At 41.1% G+C, this 22,560-nt stretch overlaps 1 protein-coding gene across 1 annotated transcript in view; it reads left to right on the forward strand.

Moving 5' to 3' along the window:
* Positions 1–22,560, forward strand: part of LOC129728611 (potassium/sodium hyperpolarization-activated cyclic nucleotide-gated channel 2-like) — a 536,552-nt gene that overhangs the window by 293,550 nt on the left and 220,442 nt on the right. The window contains exon 6 of the mRNA XM_055687061.1: positions 18,752–18,901. Coding sequence (XP_055543036.1) covers positions 18,752–18,901 — 150 coding nt within the window. The remainder of the gene's footprint in view (positions 1–18,751; positions 18,902–22,560) is intronic.

Here is a 22,560-nt window from a genome sequence, read left to right on the forward strand (position 1 = left end):
AAGTTCGATTAACCTTTCAAAATTTTCAATCACGGGACGGTTCAAGACCTCACATTTGATTAGAATACGAGAAGACAGGCTCCAGAAGCGGTTTTTCAATGGTAGTTCTTTAGCTAAGATATCCAAACTCATCGTATGGGTCGATTGTATGCAACCCAAGGCGATACGCAAACAACGATATTGTATTCGCTCCAGTTTGATCAAATGTGTGTTTGCTGCGGAGCGGAAGCAGAAACACCCGTACTCAATAACAGACAGTATCGTTGTTTGGTAAAGCCTTATAAGGTCTCCTGGGTGGGCACCCCACCATTGTCCGGTTATTGTACGAAGAAAATTCACTCTTTGTTGACATTTTTTCATCAGATACCTCACGTGACAACCCCAGGTGCCTTTAGAGTCGAACCAGACCCCAAGATATTTGTGTACCAAAACCTGAGAAATTGGTTTACCCATTAATTGTGTTTGAAGCTGAGCAGGTTCATGCTTCCTAGAAAAAACTACTATCTCAGTCTTCTCCGGAGAGAATTCGATACCTAGCTGTAAAGCCCAAGCAGACAAATTGTCCAAGGTATCTTGTAATGGTCCTTGCAAATCGGCAGCTTTGGCTCCTGTAACAGAGATTACACTGTCGTCTGCAAGTTGTCTTATCGTGCATGAATTTGCCAGACATTCGTCGATGTCATTCACATAAAAGTTGTAAAGAAGGGGGCTTAAACATGAGCCCTGGGGAAGACCCATGTAGCTGATGCGAAAAGTTGCCAAATCGCCGTGCGTAAAATGCATGTGCTTTTCGGACAACAAATTGTGCAAAAAATTGTTCAAAATTGGAGAAAATCCTTGTCGGTGAAGTTTACCCGAAAGAATGTCAATAGAAACGGAATCAAAAGCCCCCTTAATGTCCAAGAACGCAGACGACATTTGTTCTTTGCGAGCATACGCCAGTTGAATATCTGTTGAAAGCAACGCAAAACAATCATTCGTCCCTTTGGCACGGCGGAAGCCAAATTGAGTATCTGATAGTAGACCATTTGATTCGACCCAATGGTCTAAACGACGGAGTATCATTTTTTCCATCAATTTCCGGATACAGGATAGCATTGCAATCGGCCTATAAGAGTTGTGATCAGAAGCTGGTTTCCCTGGTTTTTGGATGGCGATCACCTTCACTTGCCTCCAATCCTGCGGTACAATGTTTTGCTCCAGGAACTTATTGAACAAGTTCAACAAGCGCCTCTTGGCATTGCCGGGTAGATTCTTAAAAAGTTGAATTTGATTCTATCTAACCCAGGCGCGTTATCGTTACAGGACAGGAGGGCAACTGAAAATTCTGCCATCGTAAAAGGTGATTCTATCGCGTCGTGGCCCGGAGACGCATCGCGAACAATGTTTTGCTCAGGAACAGAGTCCGGACATACTTTTCTGGCAAAATCAAATATCCACCGACTTGAAGACTCCTCGCTTTCGTTGACCGTTACGCGATTCCGCATTCTTCGGGCTGTGTTCCAAAGAGTGCACATCGATGTCTCCTTCGACGTCTCGTTCACGAACCGACGCCAATATCCGCGTTTCTTTGCTTTAGCCAGGCTTTTAAGCTTGGTATTAAGCTCCGAATACCGTATATAGTCGTCGGGTATACCTCCCTTCTGGTAGGCCAAAAACGCGTCGGATCTTTGCGTGTAAACATCGGAGCACTCTTTGTCCCACCACGGAGTTAGTGGCCGCTCTTTGATTGTTACGCCGGGATATTTCTTCGTTTGGGCTTGCAACGCGGCGTCGAGGATTAAGCCCGCGAGGAGGTTGTATTCTTCAAGTGGTGGGTGATGTTGAATCGACTCGACCGCTTTTGAAATCATTTCCTCGTATAACGTATAACAATCGACATTCCGTGTGAGGTCATACGGAATGCCAATTGGTCGCATGCGAGTTGACCCGTTTGTAATTGAAATAAGAATAGGCAGATGGTCGCTACCGTGAGGATCGAGGATTACCTTCCATGTGCAATCCAACCGTAGCGACGTCGAACACTAGGATAGATCCAGAGCGCTTGGGCGCGCTGGAGGTTTCGGGATACGTGTCATTTCACCGTTGTTTAAACTAGTCATGTCGAAGTCATCGCAAAGGTTATAGATTAAAGAGGAGCGGTTATCATTGTAAGGGGAACCCCAAGCCACACCATGAGAGTTGAAGTCTCCCAAAATCAAACGTGGCGAGGGAAGAAGTTCTATTAAATCAAAGAGCAGCCGTTGCCCAACCTGTGCTCTGGGAGGAATATAGATTGAGGCAAGACAAAGCTCTTTACCTTGTATTGTCATTTGAGATGCGACAACTTCGATGCCTGGAATCGAGGGGAGGTTAATACGATAGAAAGAATAGCACTTTTTAATCCCTAAAAGTACTCCTCCATATGGGGTGTCTCGATCAAGGCGAATAATATTAAAATCATGGAAGTTGAGATCAATATTTGAAGTAAGCCAAGTTTCACAAAGGGAAAATGCATCGCATTTGTTTTTATTCATCAAAACTTTAAACGAATTAATTTTTGGTAAAATACTTCTACAATTCCACTGTAAGACAGAGATAGAATCCTTCATATACGCAGTTGAATTAGGCGTCGAAGGATACAATCGCTGCAAGGAGGGGCCATTGGGCAGTCAACTGCTTCAAAAATGATCTAACTGTTGGGAGGAATGCTGTAAGAAAAATTTTAATTGGATCGGGTACATTGAAATTTTCAAAAATCCAGTCCACAATGTCAGAAAATTTCACTAATCCAGAGTTTGTTTCATCAACTGGATGTGCAAAAGGAACAACTGGGGTTTTAGATGTTCCTGGCAGTGCTGGGAACTCCTTCTGGGACTTTAAATTTGCAAGCCCAGGAGGAGTTTGCTTCGGTTTTTCCGCAGCACTGTTTGGTTTGTTCGTACTTTTCATTACACTTTGGGAAATCTTAGGACCTTTACGGGGAAGTTTAGGAGAAGAAACATTTTTCCTCTTCCTAGACTCCCCAGGATTGGCATAAGATGTTCCCGCTGATGAATCGTCAGAAACGGTTCAGAGGACAACAGATCAAAGGGGTTCGATGTTATGGTAGAAGTGGTCACGGTCTTCTACAGCATCTCAGCATAAGAACGCTTTGAACGCTCCTTAAGCGACCGCTTGATTTTATCTCTGCGCTGCATGTACACCGGGCATGTGGAGAGCTCATGCTGGTTTTCCCCACAGTGAATACATTTTTCAGCAGTAACACTGCAAGAATCTTCCGCATGAGTCTCCCCACACTTGCTACATCGTGCCTTATTGCAGCAGTAGGCGGCTGTGTGGCCTAACTGCTTGCAATTGGTGCAATTCATAACACGGGGTACATACAATCGCACAGGCAGACGAACCCGATCGATCGAGACGTGGCTAGGGAGTGCAGATCCGGCAAACGTAACGCGAAACGAGTCTGACGGAGTGTAAACTTTTTTACCGCCGACGAGAGACATGGACCGCAATTGCTTACAATCCAAAATCTTCGCCTGTGTTTCGGTATTTTTGAAGCAACCGGTTGCGCTTTTTAGGATACACTCGACAGACAGACTCGAATCGGTTATGACACCGTCGATCTCCACGTCTCGTGCGGGTATGTAAACGCGATACTCGCGTGTGAAGAGCTCAGAGCAAGCGATAGCATTGGCCTGTGCCAGATCACTGACCACGACACGGAGCTTGTTAGGTCGGACCTTGGAAATTTCGGTCACGGCCTTGTACCCCTTCGTCAGGTCTTTAGAAATTTGCAGTATGTTTAATCGCTTTGAATTCACTCCTGTCTTTGGACAAAAATAAACAGTATAGCTGCCCTGTTGAGATCCGTCCGGGTAAAGCCTGGGGCGAGGGGGGACTGGAGAATGAACAGCGGAGGGGGTAACAGAAGGGCCAGGGTCAAGGGGGTTCGGGGATGGTGGCACGGGAGGCGAGAGATCTATATCCATCGCGCTAAATGTAGCGCACTAGCGCCGACAAGAACACCTACCTATTTACTTCTTCCTTCCAGCAGTGGTTGTCCGATCGTTCGAAGCTGCACCCAAAGCAGCCAGCATCACCAGTACAGCAGCACCAATACAGCCACCAGCAGTGAGCCGGGTGTGAGATCACCCAGCACAGCGACACGACTCGACTGTCAAATGATGGCTTTGAAATAGAAAGATCTATTCACTGTGCACAGATCAAAACTGCAGCTGGTATTTTGCACCAATACAGCCAAAGTTGCGAGCCGGGTACAGAACGTATCGACACAACTCACAATCTAGTTGGCCTTTAGCGCGAATAATACACTCTTTTGTTTGGCTTTTCGTACACACGGACCGGATTGTAATAGAACGACCACTTTGCACGTCCGTTTCTGTCGAGTGTTCGACGCGGAATGATACATTTGTCTTCTTCCCCGCCGATCTTACACCAAACACCACTTTCATTTTCTAAAATGGATTCACGCGCCATATCACGAAACTTCCTTTTCTGCTGAGCCATATTAACTTTCACTTTTATTCAAATATCACAGTTGAAATATACAGCAAAGAACAAACGACGCCTCAAACGTAAGAATGCTTTAGACTGATTGACTGTTTTTCCGGTCGATCAAGAACATAAACGAAAAACGTAATGGTAATGCAGACAGAGCATTGTACGAAGTTTCCCGAACGGACTAGAATGCCGAGGCGGTGCTCCTTTTGCGGAAACAACACGCACGCTGCCCGTTGCATATTTGTTCTGTTTTGAACCTTTCGTGTAAATTAAACGTGCTGCAGATCAAAGATGCCAGATGTTTTTGAGAAATGTCTGCAACTGCTCGAAAAACCGGTAAAATGTGCTCGAAATCTGAGAAAATTCTCGAAAAAAATCGTTCGCGCAGGCAAAAGTCTGTAAAAATCTGCACACATTTTAAGAAAATCTGCGCAAATATAAGGAGACCCTGACAAAAATCTGCAGAAACCGTGGAAAAACTGCAAATATCTGCAAATCAATAAAAATCTGCACACGGACTCCAAAAATCTGCGTTTTGCAGACAAATCTGCACATTTGGTATCCCTGCTGCAGATACAAGTGCTGAACGCTGGAGACTGATTGACTGTTTTTTCGGTCGATCATGAACGCAAACGTGGTATGTGAATGCCGGCAGACGATTTTATGACGGACATAAAAGACAAAGCGGCGGTCCTTTTGCGGAAGCAAACGTTGCCCGCAGCTCGTTCCACATTCGCTCTGCTTTGCACCGTTCTTTGAAATTGAACATGCTGCAGATACAAGTTGAAAATGAGCGAAGGATCGCACAAAAAGGAAAGCATGTAACTGAACGAGAAAACGTTCAAGCGTCTTTTTAGAAAAGGATTTTTCAAAGCTCTGCCTGGGAGGAATGTTGGCGTACCCCTGCACAGCGCGCCGTCATAGAACAACAACACAGTCGGAGCCGTGCGCATTTCCAAAGAAGTGACAGTGCTCGATGTCAGTACGGTGAGTCGGCAAAGTTAGTCTTTCTTTCTTAATCCAGCGAAACAAGCGAAAGCAGTTATAACCTAAGTGATAAAGATTAGATTTTAAAACTATATATATAGTACGGTTGGTGTCTCCTGTGAGTATCCAGCAGTCATATTCTTTGGTAAAATTTACTAATGTTCACGTATTCTCTAATTTAGTTACTGTAGTATATTAGTGGCAAAATTTTTAGATTAACTTTCCACGCAGAATGTGGTATATGGGTGACCGCACTTTCAACAACCTGTCATATTTTAGGTTCAAGTTAACGAATTATTCAATTAATCAATAACTAGTAAATTTTACTAAAGAATATGACTGCTGGATACTCACGGGAGACATCATCCGTACTATATATATAGTTTTAAAAATCTAATTTTAATCACTTGGGATATAACTGCTTTCGCTCGTTTCGCTGGATGAAGAAAGAAAGACAAACTTTACCGACTCACCGTACTGACATTGAGCACTTTCACTTCTTTGGAAATGCGCACGGCTCCGACTGTGTTGTTGTTTTACGACGGCGCGCTGTGCAGGGGTACGCCAACAGTGTTTTTTTACATGAAAATATTCGTTGATGTTCAGGAAAGACATTTGAGGAAAAATAATAGTTCTGGTTGCTAAAACTTGAGATATTAGGTTCACAAAACTACGTAAAATATATAAAATTATAACTTATATTATAGGATAAAATGTTTGTTGATGTTTAGGAAAGATACTTGAGGGAAAATATTAGGTATCTGATTATTTAAAATTAAAATATCTTTTAGAAACCACGTGAAAAATGTAAAACTATGTTTTTAAGGCATTATTTGTCTCTAAATTAGAATTCAGAGCGATGACAAGTGATTTTTTTCAATGAAGTTTTTGCTGATGTTCAGGAATGACATTTGAGAAGAAATAATAGGTATCCGACTACTGAAAATTAAAATATTATTCACGAAACTACGTAGAACATGCAACATGATTACTATTTAGGTTCAATTAGCCTTTAAATTAAAATTAAAACTAACACATGTATTGATTTTAGGGTGAAATGTTTGTTTTTTTTTTTCAGGAAGGACATTTGAGGAAAAATAATAGGTATATTAATGCTAAAAGTTGAGATATTATTCACAAAACTATTTATGTTTGTAGTATGTTTGAAGATGAGTTTCTGTATGCAGAAAAACACATTAAAACACGCTTTTCAGAACTTATACATATTATACATATAAAACAAAATTTTTGACTTTTTATGCTCAGTTCACCTCTAAACAACAATTTAAACTGATAACATGTGTTTTTTTGTCAATTTTTAATAAAATGTTGTTCCTTCAACATCTGCAAAAATTTTTCGCAGGAAAACCCTTGTTATGATTTAGTGCGAGTTAAGCATAAAAATTTCTGATATTTTTGTAGTTTTGCGAACCAGCAAAAGCTGTAATCCTCTCTAATAAAGAAAAAAGACCATATTACGGAAATCGATTTACTTTTTTTCTTTTACTATTACCCAGATGGTCTCGAGGTACAAAGCTGGCCTAACAAGCAAGTCGTCGTAGGTTCAAGTCTAGGCTGTGACTGTTAGTGTCAGTAGGATCGTAGCGCTAGCCCCGCAATTGTCCTGCACACTAAACAGTTGGCAGCGACGTCTGTGTATAAATAAACAGAAGGTTAAGTTCCGAATGGGATTGTAGCACCAAGGCTTTGCTTTACTTACTATTACCCAAACTAGATAGGCAACATTTCATCGGGTTGAATATCGATTAGGATGCACCTTGAACATTAAAAGTCATGATTTTCTTAATTTTTACGTAGTTTTGGGAGTTCAAGCACAATTGTTTTTTTTTTTTTTTTAGGGGGGGGGGGGGGTTTGTAATGATTTATTTATGTACCTAAATATCTATTCAGAATTAGTATTGTGTGTTCTGCCACAAATGGTGACATTTCAACACTATTATATATATATTTGTACGCTATTTAGTATTATTGAATGTAATTAGCTTTCGCAGTTAAGATAATGTAATTGTAGGAAAATTATTAAACCTACTTGTCCAGAAAAAAAAGGAATAAAACGAAACTTAAAATAAACTTAAAACTATCTTACTGACTATAAAGTGAGCTATTCGTTGCAATTGAGGATTGCAACGATTTTTGTCGGAATTTGTTGATAATTTGGCTTGACATATTTTCTAATGGTTCTACATTAGTGAGCCTATACAGCTCGTTCGTGCTAAACTAGGGAGGACGCTTCAAAATCATTTTCAAAAGTTTATTCTGAATCCTTTGAAGTGTCTTCTTCCTGGTTGCACAACAACTTGTCCAGATGGGAACTGCATATAACATTGCTGGTCTAAATATTTGTTTGTAAATTAACAGTTTATTCTTGAGACAAAGTCTAGAATTCCTGTTGATAATAGGATATAAACATTTGATATACTTATTGCACTTTGACTGGATATTTTCAATGTGCTCCTTGAAAGTAAGATTCATATCATAAATTAGCCCTAAGTATTTAACTTGATCAGACCAATTTAAGACCACACCGTACATCTTAATAACGTGGTTATGGGTGGGTTTGAGAAATGAAACTCTTGGCTTATGAGGAAAAATAATTAACTGTGTTTTTGAAGCATTAGGGGAAATCTTCCATTTTTGTAAGTATGAAGAAAATATATCTAAACTTTTTTGAAGCCGAATGCATATAACACGAAGGCTTTTTCCTTTTGCGGAAATGCTTGTATCGTCACAAAACAGAGATTTCTCACAACCTGGTGGTAAATCAGGAAGATCAGAAGTAAAAATGTTATATAAGATTGGGCCCAAGATACTCCCCTGAGGCACACCAGCTCTAACAGGCAATCTATTAGATTTACCATTTAGATAGTTAACCTGGAGAGTGCGGTCAGTCAAATAACTTTGTATCATTTTTGTGAGGTAAAGCGGAAAACTGAAATTTGACATTTTAGCTATTAAACCTTTATGCCAAACACTGTCGAATGCCTTTTCTATATCTAGAAGATCAGCTCCAGTCGAATAGCCTTCAGATTTATTAGTTCGAATCATATTTGTTACTCTAAGTAACTGATGAGTAGTGGAATGCCCATGGCGAAAACCAAACTGCTCATTTGCAAAAATTGAGTTCTCATTAATATGTGTTATAATTCTATTAAGAATTATTCTTTCAAAAAGTTTGCAAATAGAGGAAAGTAAACTAATTGGTTGATAACTTGATGCCTCAGCTGGATTCTTTTCGGGTTTTAAAAATGGAGTGACTTTGGAATTTTTCCATTTCGTAGGAAAATGTGCTAGTGCAAAGCATCAGTTAAAAATTTTTACCAAGAAATTTAAAGAGTTTTCGGGAAGTCTTTTGATGAGGATATAGAAAATCTCATCATCTCCTGGTGCTTTCATGTTTTTGATTTTTTTGAGAATAGTTCGCACCTCATTCAAGTTTGTCTCCAATACCTCTTCGGAAAGAAATTCTTGGGTGGTGATCTGAACATACTTTTGGTTAACTTCATTTTCAATAGGACTTACTACGTTCAAATTGGAGTTATGAACACTCTCAAACTGCTGAGCAAGTTTTTGAGATTTTTGTTCATTCGTTAGAAAAATGCAATCACCATCTTTAAGGACTGGAATGGGCTTCGAGGGTTTCTTAAGAACCTTCGAGAGCTTCCAGAAAGGTTTTGAATAAGGTTTTAGTTGTTCAACTTCTCTCATGAAATTCTCATTTCGCAAGAGAGTGAATCTATGTTTAATTTCCTTTTGTAATTCTTGAAAAATAATTTTCAGAGCATGATCACGAGATCTTTGGTATTGACGTCTCCGTATGTTCTTCAAACGTATAAGAAGTTGAAGTTCACTGTCAATAATTGGTGCATTAAATTTCCCTCTTGCCTTAGGAACTGATAAATTCCGGGCATTGAGTATTAAGCTGCTAAAATTTTCTAATGCTATGTGAATGTTAGCACTATTTTGTAAAATAATATCATCATTCAAATTTTCCTCGATCGTAGAACGATATCTATCCCAATTAGTCTTGTGATAATTTAACACAGATCTAGTGGGATTTAAAATAGTTTCATGGGAAATAGAAAATGTTATGGGAAGTTGATCAGTTAATAAATCACTGCATGAATGGCTTTGATTTGTTAGTACCAAATCAATTGTAGATGGATTCCTAATAGAAGAATAACATGTAGGACCATTTGGAAATAAAACTGAATAAAATCCAGCCGAGCAATCATTAAACAATATTTTGCCATTGAAATTGCTTTGAGCATTATTCCAAGATCGATGTTTCGCATTGAAATCGCCGATGATTAAAAATTTAGATTTATTTCTTGTGAGTTTTTGTAAATCTCCCTTGAAATAATTTTTTCGCTCACCAGTGCATTGAAAGGCAAATACACTGCGGCGATAAATAAAATGCCAATACTTGTTTCAATTTCAATTCTCAAACTCTCGATAACTTTGGTTTCAAGATGAGGTAAAACACGATGTTTTATTCGACGGTGGATAACTATTGCAACTCCACCACCGGCAACATAATTTCTATCAAACCTATGAACCATGTAATTTGGGTTCTTTTTTAGTTTAATATTTGGCTTTAAAAGCGTTTCAGTCACAACTGCAATATGCACATCGTGGACTGTTAAAAAATTGAAAAATTCATCTTCTTTCGCTTTTAAAGAGCGAGCATTCCAATTTAGAAAATTTACAGCATTATTTAAAATTATTGCTGAATTTCAATTTCATAACAATTTTAGTTGTAAATTTTATACCTTCTTGAACAGCCTCGTACATCGAGTTACAGTTCAACAAAACGGACATTAGCTGCAGCATGGATTGTTGTAGGTATTCAATCTTTTCCGGAGTTGGACTACCTAAATCAATACTGGCTGACTTTTCAGCACCAAACACGAATGGTTTGTCACTGTTTGAATTTGAAATATTACCTGAAAGGACACTGGCATATGAACAGCCTGGTGTTGCCTGAACAGGATTATTTTTCTGAAATTTGTTATCTGAATTTAAATTATTACCTACAGACACACCTGATAATGAAAGTGCTGGTGATGCCTGAACAGTATTGAAAGTCTTTTGTATACCCACATTGACAACAGGTTGCTTAGAATTCCTACGTTGTCTAGAAGCAATAATTTTTGACCTCACAGGACAATTAAAGAAATTAGATTTGTGATTTCCCCCACAATTTACACATTTGAAACTATTAGTGATCTCTTTCACGGGGCAGATATCTTTCGTGTGACTAGTGTCACCACAAATCATACATTTTGCAGCCATATGACAGTTTCGAGTTCCATGACCATAGGCTTGACAATTCCGACATTGCGTAAGATTATGGATTCCTCCATGTCTTTTGAAATTTTCCCACTTTATTCGCACGTTGAATAAAACACGTGCTTTTTCTAAACATTTTAAATTATGTACTTTGGTACGATCAAAATGTACTAAGTAATTTTCCTGGTGTATTCCAGTTTGAAAAATTTTGGCATTTGCCTTTCGTTTCATCAAAATTACTTGGTTGGGGGCAAAACCAAGTGATTCTGACAAACAATCTTTGATTTCATCAATACTTTGATCATTTGAAAGACCTTTCAACACAGCCTTAAACGGTCTCTCGTTTTTGGCATCAAAAGAGTAAAATTTATACATCTTTTCAGTCAAATACTGTAAAAGATGTTTATGGCCATCAAAAGATTCGGCCAAAATACGAATTTCGCCTTGGCGACCAATTTGAAAACATTCGATAGAAATGATGAAAGTTCTGATCGAAATGCTTTAAAGTTTGCTACAAATACCACAATAGGTGGAGCTTTAACCTTCTTCCTAACGGCATTATGCTCAGTATGAGAAGTTTGGAGTTCTAGATCCCCAACAGAAGAAAGAATATCATACCTGTTAGTCGAAATTTCAGTTTCACTTGGAGAAGATGCCTCACGTTTCCTTGAAGCCGCATCAAAGCGAGCTTTGTTATTTTTTGCAGGCATAACTGGACAACTTCACTACACTTTCACTTCACTATAGAATTTAAGTAGAAATATCTCAAACCAAATTAATTCACTAAACACTCGTTAACTTTAAAAACAAATTTATTACTTTGCCTTTCAACAGGTAGTCTTTTAAAAAGATTGCCTGTTGAAAGCGAAAAGCAAAATTTTAATATCTCTCGGTAGTCTAAGACTAAGCCTCGAGCTGTTGGTAAAATGCAACCGTACTGTAGGACAGTTCAAGTCGATCTGTGAAAGCACAATTGTTAGTTATCAGAAAACCTTCACATCTACTCAGACGTATTCCTTGGACACCAACAAACATTTCCGTGTAAAAAATTCAAATATCATCTTTGTGGATTTCATTGCAGAGGAGAAATAAGCTTAAATGGTCATGCCCAATTCTTCTTACGTTGATTACTTTTTTTTAAAGATACATGAAAAGAGGTTTTAATGTAATCTACTGTCGAATGACCCGAATATCACCCAATATAGGTATTTTCGGAACTGGGAAGACCCCAAACAACATTTTCCAAAATGGCGACTTCCGGTTTTAGAAAGTAGCCTACAGCCCAAAGCCAACAATTTCAATTCCTTCGAAAGTGGAACTCCATACGTCATTTTGAAATCCGAAATTACGACTTCCAGTTTCTGTAAAACAGCCCAGAATCACAAAATACAGTTCTATTTGGGTATTTTCGTTCTGTGCCTTCCCAGAATATTGATATATTTAAAGTGATGATGGACATATGAAATGTGAAATATTTTTTTTTTTAAGTGAGTTGTGCTAACGTAGCAATATAAAGTATGATTCCTCATATTGGAACATATGATTCCTTATAATAAGCATCGCCGGGAACGTTCAACTATTTTTCTATAAATATGTTGTTGTTTCATATTGAAAGAATAAAGTTATGACTAAAATCTGATTTATTATTATTATTATTATTAGCTCTACCAACATACATTTCAAGACTAGTCCTAATGGTTATTAATAAATAAAACATTACGAAACAGAGATATAAATTTTGTACGTAGAACATGATGCGATAAGTGAAAGTCGAAAGCAGATGACACCCGGTTGAAGGCTCGTTGAATACCAATGATGACACTGTTTGCGCTGTAGTTGGTACGACGAAAAGGCAGTTGCAACGCAGAAGACCTCCGCAGGGTTCTGAATGGCACGTTTAGGTTGATCAGGCGAAGAATGGTCGGGAAGTCAATCCGTGAAGTCAAAACATCTGAAACTACCATGGCGCGAGCTGTTTCTCGGCGAAGCTGAAGAGTATCGAGCTGAAGAAGCTGGCAGCGATCCTCGTATCGGGTGTTACGCATGGGTTGCCGCCAGGGAAGCATTATAAGAGCATAGCGTACGAAACGGCGCTGGATGCTTTCTATGCGGTGGATTGCATTGTTGTAGTGAGGAATCCAGACAGTAGAGCAGAATTCCAATGAGGACCGAACGAGCGAGCAATAGAGTGTTGTTATACATTGTATGTTTCTGAAATCCCGCATCATGCGGCAAATCATTCCCAGTTGTCTAGCGGCAATCAACGATATATGTTGCTTAAATGTCAGTTTGGTATCGAGGAAGATTCCAAGATCCTTGACGTGATCGACTCGCTGTATTGAATACCCGTCTAACTTGTAATCGAAGTGTAGCAGACGGTGTTTTCTAGTAAACGTTATTACTGAGCATTTTGTAGGGTTGAGTACCATGCAGTTTAACTTGCACCAACGTGCAAATATGTTGAGTTGTTGTTGGAGATAAGTGGCGTCTTCCACGTTTTTGATTTCGTTGAACAGCTTCAAATCGTCAGCGAACGCAAGACGAGGACATTTTAACGAGTGATGTACATCCTTAAAATACAACAGGAACAACAATGGGCCAAGATGACTACCTTGGGCAATTCCGGAAGTAGCGACAAATGGTTCGGAAATTTCGTCACCGATTCTCACTCTGAGAGTTCGTCCCAGCAAGTAGGATTCTAACCAGCCAAGCAAGTTGCCGCTGAACCCGTATCGATCAAGTTTGGCAACGGTGATTTGATGATTCACTTTGTCGGAGGCAGCCGAGAGGTCCGTGTAGATAACGTCAGTTTGATGTCGGTGAATAAAACTGTCGAACGCGTAGCTAGTCAAGCAAAGCAGGTTTGTAGCACAGGAGCGCTTGGGAAGGAAACCGTGTTGATCGTCCGAGATAGTACTTTGACAATGTGAGAAAATAGGTTGAAGGACGACTAGCTCAAGTGGCTTCGAAATTGCACACAAAGCAGAAATGCCTCGATAGTTATCTATCTTCGAGCGATCGCCTTTTTTATGGACCGGGAATAGGAAGGCCTGTTTCCAGGTTGTAGGAAATCTACCAGTAGCGAGCGACAAACGAAACAAGTGGGTAAGCGGTGTGAGCAGTCCAACAATGCATTTTTTAGCAGTGTAGCTGGGATTCCATCCGGGCCCGGAGAGTACGTGTGTTTCAATTTTCTAGCAGCGGCAACGATTGCATTATCGTCGATGCTGATCAAAGCCATGGAGTGCCCAGGGAAAGAGACGTTATTAGCAGCATCAGAAATTTCACCATCTGATGGTATTTCGTTGCTGAATACGCTTGAAAATTATACAGCGAACATTCGGCAAATAGCGGCAACATTACTTGCTTTCTCACCAGCCAATTCCATCGTGGATGGTAAGCCTGACTCCTTTCGTTGTTCGTTGACGAAGTTCCAGAATTTTTTTGGATCTGCTCTTAGTTTGCCTTCTATATGACGTCTGTAGTTCGAGTAGCACCGTCGACGAAGTCTTTTGTACTCGTACTCGCTGAGAACCTCCTTAACGCGGATTTTTTTAACGTTTTTAAGCGACGCTTTTGCACAAACGCATCTATAAGGGTGTTTAAAACAGAGAAAAAATCGTTAACAGCCGAATCGATATCCGTTGGATTCAAAATGCCAATCCAATCAACTGCTAGCAGCGCGTTTAACAAACCGTAAAAGTCGGAACGCCGAAAATTAAAATTTAACCGAGTAGGAGGCTCCCGATACTCGACTTCAAATCGATCGTCAAGCGACAAAACAAGTGCAGGGTGGTGAGCAACGTTTTTTACAAGAGGATCAGGTGCGAGAGCTAGCAGCGGTGCCGTATCGTTAATGCTGACGAAGCAAAGATCTAGACAACGCCCATTATCGTTTGCATTACAGTTGATTTGCTGCAGTCCCGCGGCACTGTAACCATCCAAAAGATCCAGAGCGCAGGCATGGAATGTTGACTGATTCGGGTCGGGATAAAGAAATCCGTCCCGATAGGGACGCCAAAACAGACTAGGTAAATTAAAGTCCCCGATAACAATTATTTCGTCGCACGGTTTGGTTCTGGAGACTATCGTTGACATCGAATGGATATGCAAATCAATCAATGGCTTGTCGCGTGTTCGATCCGGCGGAAAACAACGGCACAAATGAATAATTTCCGACCAGATAGAGTTCTCATGGATCACGTTAGCTTTTAAGCGACGATGGACAGCAATAAGCACACCTCCGCCGGTCCTTTTTAGGCTGCTAATGGGATCACGGTCGCAGTGGAAGCCTTCATACTCCGAGCCGAATAAATGCGATGATTGGGTGCGATCAGCTAGCCAAGTTTCCGTGAGGGCAATCAGCTCGTAGCAGCCCTCTGAGAAAGCTAGTAGATAGTCCTCGATGTTGGAATTCATACCGCATGCATTGTGGTAGTAAAGTTGGATCGAAGAGTTTGCTCTGCATGCATCAGGTGTTCTGGATTCGGTGAGCGACGGACTTGTCAATGCGTCAGATATATTAACTTGTGCGAGAGTCGGTTGACTCTCGCATGACAATATCACAGCATTTGAGTGGGCCAATTTGTTATTGGCGAAATCTATCCGGGCGTACTTGGTCAATCACTCGAACTCACGAACGAAAACTCCAGTGGGCCATGTTGATGCTCGTAGAGCAGTATCTCTTAACGCTTTTGGTACTTCCACCCGGAAAGAAACAAAGTTCAGCTTTGTAATATCAGCATCTTTTTTCACCAGCCTCCCAACATTTAGCGTTTCACTGATGCCGAGACATTCTTGCGACATAGTGACAACATCATCAACTGTATGGCTCAGATCCAGCCGGCTCAAAAAAAGCCAAAATTGCTGCCGTTCATCAGTAGCGGTTTTTATTTTTGCACTGAACCAACCTTGTGCCACAGACACCAGCCGTAGCGGGACGAAATTTGACATTGTCTCTCCGTTAAGGTGTCGGTTGCTCTCCGGGTTGTCGCTGAGAATAGAAAATTTTTTGAGCCGGAGCTGCAGCGCTGATCGGAAAGTGCTTTTCATTGCGAAAAGATAGATCTATGACGACCGTGTTTAATTTGTCGACAGCTTCACGCAGCATCGATGAGTCGGTGATGGGGTGGCTAGCGGTAGCTGGATGCTGCAACCATTCGTTGAAATTGTTGGCACAATCGTCGCAGAGCCAAAATATATTATTGCTGAAAGTTGACATCACGTCCAGAATAGATCGCTGCAACCCGGGAATACATGTGCGGTGGAACAATGAACAGCAGTTGCCACGGCAGGCAATCCTATCGATCCCATTTACAGGGGAGCTGCATGTTTTGCAAACCGATGCCATAACTCGAACAAAGGATCAGCAGCGCAGGTTGTCGCAAAACAAAAAACTGCAAAACAGCGTCGAAAGATTGCAATATTTGAGCAAAATCATTTCAAATCGCCTGGGAATACGCGAAAATTTAATCGACCATTTTTGATTCGAATGAAACTTTGCACACGTATTTGGCTTAGCAAACTGAGCATTTTTCACAGGTGGAGAGATTTTTTACACCCATGAGTTACATTCTAAAAGGGCGTATGCCTTTTGGCATAGGTTTTATTCGAAGCATTGTAGCCCAGAAACCGTTGGTTGTATAGAAAAACTGCCTGAGAATAAGTTGTAGCGAATCGATAATTTTTTTATGAAAATTCTAATTCAAACATTTTTTAAAATATTTGTATTCTGATGATTATTTTGATGATTATATATATATAGCCAAGCAAGTTATATATATATATATATATATATATATATATATATATATATATATATATATATATATATATATATATATATATATATATATATATATATATATATATATATATATACATATATATATATATATATATATATATATATATATATATATATATATATATATATATATATATATATATATATATATATATATATATATATATATATATATATATATATATATATATATATATATATATATATATATATATATATATATATATATATATATGTATATATATTAATATGTCCCCTTATGTTCCAAAAACTACGATAAATTTGTGATCTTTTAAAAAAGGTTCGAATAAAATCGGTTCAGATTTTGCGGAATGGCAAGTAAAAGAATTTTCATTTTTTTCGGCTCCAGAGGGGTCGGGTACGCAAGCGCCAAAACAACTGTTATAGATTATTGTTAAAATCATCCACCGCTGTCTGTGTCATTGGCTAATTTAAGTTTTACTAACGAAGATGTTCTCAAAGCCAACACGATGTGATGAACTACAGGGGAATAACGACTCTATCCGCTGAGTCAAAATTATTTGAGATCTTAGTCGGCAACGTTTTAACCCGTGAATTCAAGCCATCTATTTCTACAGTCCAACATGGCTTTTACCCAGGTAGATCGACCACGACTAACTTACTGGAATTTACGTCGCACTGTATCAAAAACATAGAGAACGGGATGCAAGTGGATACCATCTATACAGACCTGAAAGCAGCGTTTGACCGTGTTGATCACAATATTCTGTTGGCTAAAATTAAACGCCTTGGTGCATCACACCATTTTACTAAGTGGTTAAAATCGTACCTCGTAGACCGCACACTGTACATTAGATTAGACAACACCGAGTCAGATAGCTTCGTTAACCTGTCGGGTGTCTCTCAAGGAAGTAACCTTGGACCATTGCTTTTCAATCTTTTTTTCAACGATGTTTGTTACGTCATTCCACTTGGCTGTAAACTAATTTATGCTGATGATCTTAAACTTTTTCGCATCATTCGATCTATAGCTGACTGCAAAGAATTGCAAAAATATCTTGATGCATTCTTTGATTGGTGTACCCGAAATTTTCTGACAATCAGTGTTTCTAAATGCTCCGTTATTTCTTTCACACGAAAACTTAAGCCGCTACCTTGGAACTATAGTATATGTGGAGAAACCCTCGAGAGAGTATCGGTAATAAAAGATTTAGGTGTACTTGTGTACTGCTTGACTCGCAGCTCCACCATTCTCATATCATTACACAAGCAAACAGAAACCTCGGCTTCATGATGAGAATCGCCAAAGAGTTTACTGATCCGTTATGTCTGCTATCGCTATGCGTCTCACTAGTTCGCTCTGTTTTGGAAACATCTGCCATCATATGGAGCCCTTACACTGAAATCTGGGCCAACCGGATTGAATCAGTACAGGTCAGGTTTCTGCGTTACGCTCTAAGATCACTTCCATGGCGTGATCCTGCCCAATTACCACCTGATGCTAACCGATGCCGTCTACTTGGCATTGACACACTAAGTGGCGAAATTGACGCTCCAAACATTTTGGCTCAAATCAACGTGAATGTTCCCTATCGAAACCTAAGATTGCGAAGCTTTCTGCGTCTCCCATTTCATCGTACAGAATATGGCCAAAACGAACCCATCAGGGCGATTTGTGATGTCTTCAACAATGTATTTTACCTATTTGACTTCAACGTATCTAGTGTTACTTTTAAAAATAGACTTAAGCGAATGTTGTAATTTATTAGCCTTAGGGTAAAATCGTGTCTTAGCTGGTTAAGTGTATTGATTTGTTGTTAGACTTAGTTTTTGAAATGTTAATGTTTAATCAAAAGATGGTGGGGTTTTTACGCGCATTTGAGCGTTTCGTAAGGAATTTCTCGAATGGGCTTTTCCCCACCCAACCTACTTCATTAGGACCAAATAGGTCAGATGATATAATTAAATACAAATACAAATACAAAAAAATACTCTAATGTATATTTACTCGCAGGTTCCATCATTTAAATACTATTTTTTTTCAATATATCATCGTTTTCAAAACATATATTCATTTAATTTTATAAAGTAACACTTTTTATTACCATTGGTAATTCAACGGAATTAAATGAGTAAAATTTGTTTTTTTTTGTATACTTTCAGTTTCTCAATATGGCATCCGTTTTCATGCGAATATTCAATCTGATTTGTATGATGTTACTAATAGGACACTGGAGTGGATGCTTGCAATTTTTAGTTCCTATGCTGCAAGGATTTCCATCTAACTCGTGGGTTGCCATCAACGAATTACAGGTAGTTGAATACAGCCTATATGTATGAGTATATATACATATATATATATATATATATATATATATATATATATATATATATATATATATATATATATATATATATATATATATATATATATATATATATATATATATATATATATATATATATATATATATATATATATATATATATATATATATATATATATATATACATATATATAATTATATATATATATATTTTTTTTTTTTTTTTTTTTTTTTTTTTTTTTTTTTTTTTTGTTTCAGGTGAAGGGGAAATTTGCATCCAAACCCCTGAGGTGACCAACCTCAGGGAGTGTGGGGTTGGTTTGAATCAGTGACCGGACCCACTAAAACCCCTTCAGTCTCCAGCCCATAATACTCCCCGGGACCACCGCTAGGTATTGCTTCGGGGAGCGGCTTTTGTGCTCTGTGCACCCTCTTGGTTCTTTAGGTCTTTTTGCTAACTTAGCTAACTAACCTGGAGACTGGCCGTTAGCTAACACTGGCGTGTCGGTGGTCAACCTGTCGCCTGTTTTGCAATTCTAAAACTATTTGAGAGGCGGCTGTACAAACCGCCCTCCAAATGTTTGGGTCTTTACACATCCTCCGAACTAGGTTGTCCGGAGTGGTGTCTGGCCCGCTCACTACCATCATGTCGCTCCGCGCATGCACAAAACGAGGGCACACGAAGAAGACATGCTCAGCAGTCTCTTCCGCATCCGCGCACTCGGGACACATGGGGGACCCCGCATGCCCGAATCTGTGTAGATACTGCCTAAAGCAACCATGGCCTGACAGAATCTGTGTCAGATGGAAGTTCACTTCTCCATGGCGCCTCCCGACCCATCCGGATACATCCGGAATAAGTCGATGCGTCCATCTACCCTTCGCGGAATTGGACCACTCCTGCTGCCATCTGATCATCGAGAATGATCTTCTGGTACCTCGTATGCCCCTTGTGTCACGTTGATCGAAGCATTCTACGTCCTCCTTAATGGCTATGCTGATAGGCAACATGCCGGACAGGACGCAGATTGCGTCGTATGACACAGTTCGATACGCGCTCGCAACCCTCAGGCACATGAGCCTGTAGGTACTTTCCAACTTACTCCGATGTTTACTAGTACCTAGTGCTTTGGACCACACTGGCCCGCCATATCTCAGTATGGACGAAGTCACGCTAGCTAGAAGTTTCCGCTTGCTGCCGTACACTGCTGAGCTATTGGACATCATGCGAGATAATGCTGCAATTGCCATTGAAGCCTTCTTGCAGGCATATTCGACATGGCTCCCGAAGGCGAGCTTGTCATCGATCATCACCCCCAGCAGCTTCAGGGAGCGCTTAGAGGCGATGGTGCAATTCCCGACACTGATCAACGCCTGTTGCTTCGACTTGCGGTTATTGACAACTGAAATCTCCGTCTTATGATGCGCCAGCTCCAGTTTTTTGGAGCGCATCCAGTCCTCGACGACGCTTATAGAGTGCGAAGCCGTCAACTCAACCTCCTCGATCGACTCGCCGTAGACCTCAAGTGTGATGTCGTCCGCAAATCCAACGATCACAACCCCTTGGGGGAGCTTTAGTTTCAGCACTTCATCGTACATGATATTCCACAGTACCGGGCCCAGGATGGAACCTTGTGGAACCCCTGCGGTAATTGGGACACATTTTTGACCCTCGTCTGTGCTGTAAACTAGCACACGATTCTGGAAATAATTTTCCAGAATCCTGTACAAAGACACCGGAATGTCTAGTTTCCGAAGCGAGTGGGCTATGGAATCCCAGCTAACACTATTGAACGCATTTTTCACGTCCAACGTGACGATTGCGCAATAGCGAATGCCCCATCTTTTACGCTGGAGTGCTACCTCTGCTGTTTTGGTGACGGACAGAATAGCATCCACCGTAGACTTGCCTTTTCGGAAGCCGAACTGGTTACTCGACAGACCGTTTGCACATTCGGTGTACCTAACCAGTCTATTGAGAATAACCTTCTCGAGCACCTTACCCGCCGTATCGAGCAGACATATCGGTCTGTATGCCGACGGGTCACCAGGTGGTTTCCCTGTCTTCGGCAATAAGACCAGCTTCTGTCGCTTCCATCTGTCTGGGAATGTACAGTCATCCAGGCACTTCTGCATGACTTCCCGAAATAGTCTGGGGGCCTCTTTGATGGCCTTCTTCACAGCCAGATTCGGAATCCCATCCAATCCCGGTGCCTTGCTCACCTTCAGGGAGTTGGCGATCGCGATGAGTTCCTCATTCGTAACCGTTTCCGCCTCCTCTGCCTCGGCACGGCTAACGCCGTCACTCATATATTGGGTGTTCGGCAGGTTGGCCGACCACCTCTGGTCTGAGTTTGAGATACTGGAACGTCGGTGAAGTGACTCGCCAGCCGGAGGCCAAGGATTTGGCTCGTGGCGTGGAAAGAGTCCCTCTATGATCCGCTCAAGCATCGCTGGTGATTTTTCTGCGGGCGCCATCGCACCCTTAGTCTTGGCCATCACCATCCTATAGGCGTTACCCCACGGGTTAGTGTTGGCACTAGCGCACAGTCTTTCGAAGCACGCACGTTTACTAGCTTTTATTGCTCTCTTAAGCGCCGCTCTTGCGGAACTGAATTCCCCTCGACGATCTTCCCTTTCTTCGTCGGTTCGCGCACGTTGAATCCTTCTTCTCGCTTGAAGACACGCTCTGCGGAGGTCCGCTATCGCGTCGGTCCACCAGTAGACTGGTGGCCTTCCATGCCTAGGCTGGCGGTTCCTAGGCATAGTGGCGTCGCACGCCCGCGAAAGTATGGCAACAAGTTGATCAGCGCTCGGGTTACGAATTCTGCTTGCCTCGTGTTCTAGTCTAATTGCTTCCGCAAATACCTCTTCGTTGAAGTGTGATATCCTCCACCCGCGAGGAGCTGGAGTGTTAATTCTACTCGCCACATGCGGTCTCGTTTTACAGTCTACGCTATAACAGACCGCCAGATGGTCGCTATGAGTGTAGCCATCGTCTACCCTCCAGTTCGTGATCAATCCTGGACTACAGAATGTCACATCGATGATCGACTCCGCGCCGTTTCTACTGAAGGTGCTCTTCAAGCCGACGTTGGCCAGATCTATGTTGAGCTTCGCCAAAGCCTCCAACAAGATCCGGCCTCTCTGGTTTGTGCGTCGACTTCCCCACTCAGTTGCCCATGCGTTGAAGTCGCCCGCCACTACCAACGGTGATAGACCGATCAGCTCCCCGGTGGCTCGGTCGATCATCCTTGCGAACTGCTCGGTAGACCAACGAGGCGGAGCATAGCAGCTGCAGTAGTACACTCCGTTCACCTTGGCAACCGCGTATCCTTCGTTTGAAGTTGACACTATCTCTTGAACCGGGAACCTGCTCGTCGTCCATATTGCCGCCATACCGGACCCGTCCGAAATCCAGTTACCGTTTCCGGAAGGAATTCGGTAGGGGTCCGAGATTATGGCGATGTCCGACAACGACTCAGTGACTGCTTGGTATAGCAGTTGCTGAGCCGCGAAGCAGTGGTTCAAATTTAGCTGTGTCACTCTCACGCCCGTGGCTTGCTAGTCGGCTTACCGGCCGTGCACCTCGGGCCTCCCATTATGTGCTTTGCGTCACGCTTCCCGGCGCACGCCAAGCACTTC

Source organism: Wyeomyia smithii, chromosome 3 (assembly GCF_029784165.1).
Source record: "Wyeomyia smithii strain HCP4-BCI-WySm-NY-G18 chromosome 3, ASM2978416v1, whole genome shotgun sequence".
NCBI classification, from domain to species: Eukaryota; Metazoa; Arthropoda; class Insecta; order Diptera; family Culicidae; genus Wyeomyia; species Wyeomyia smithii.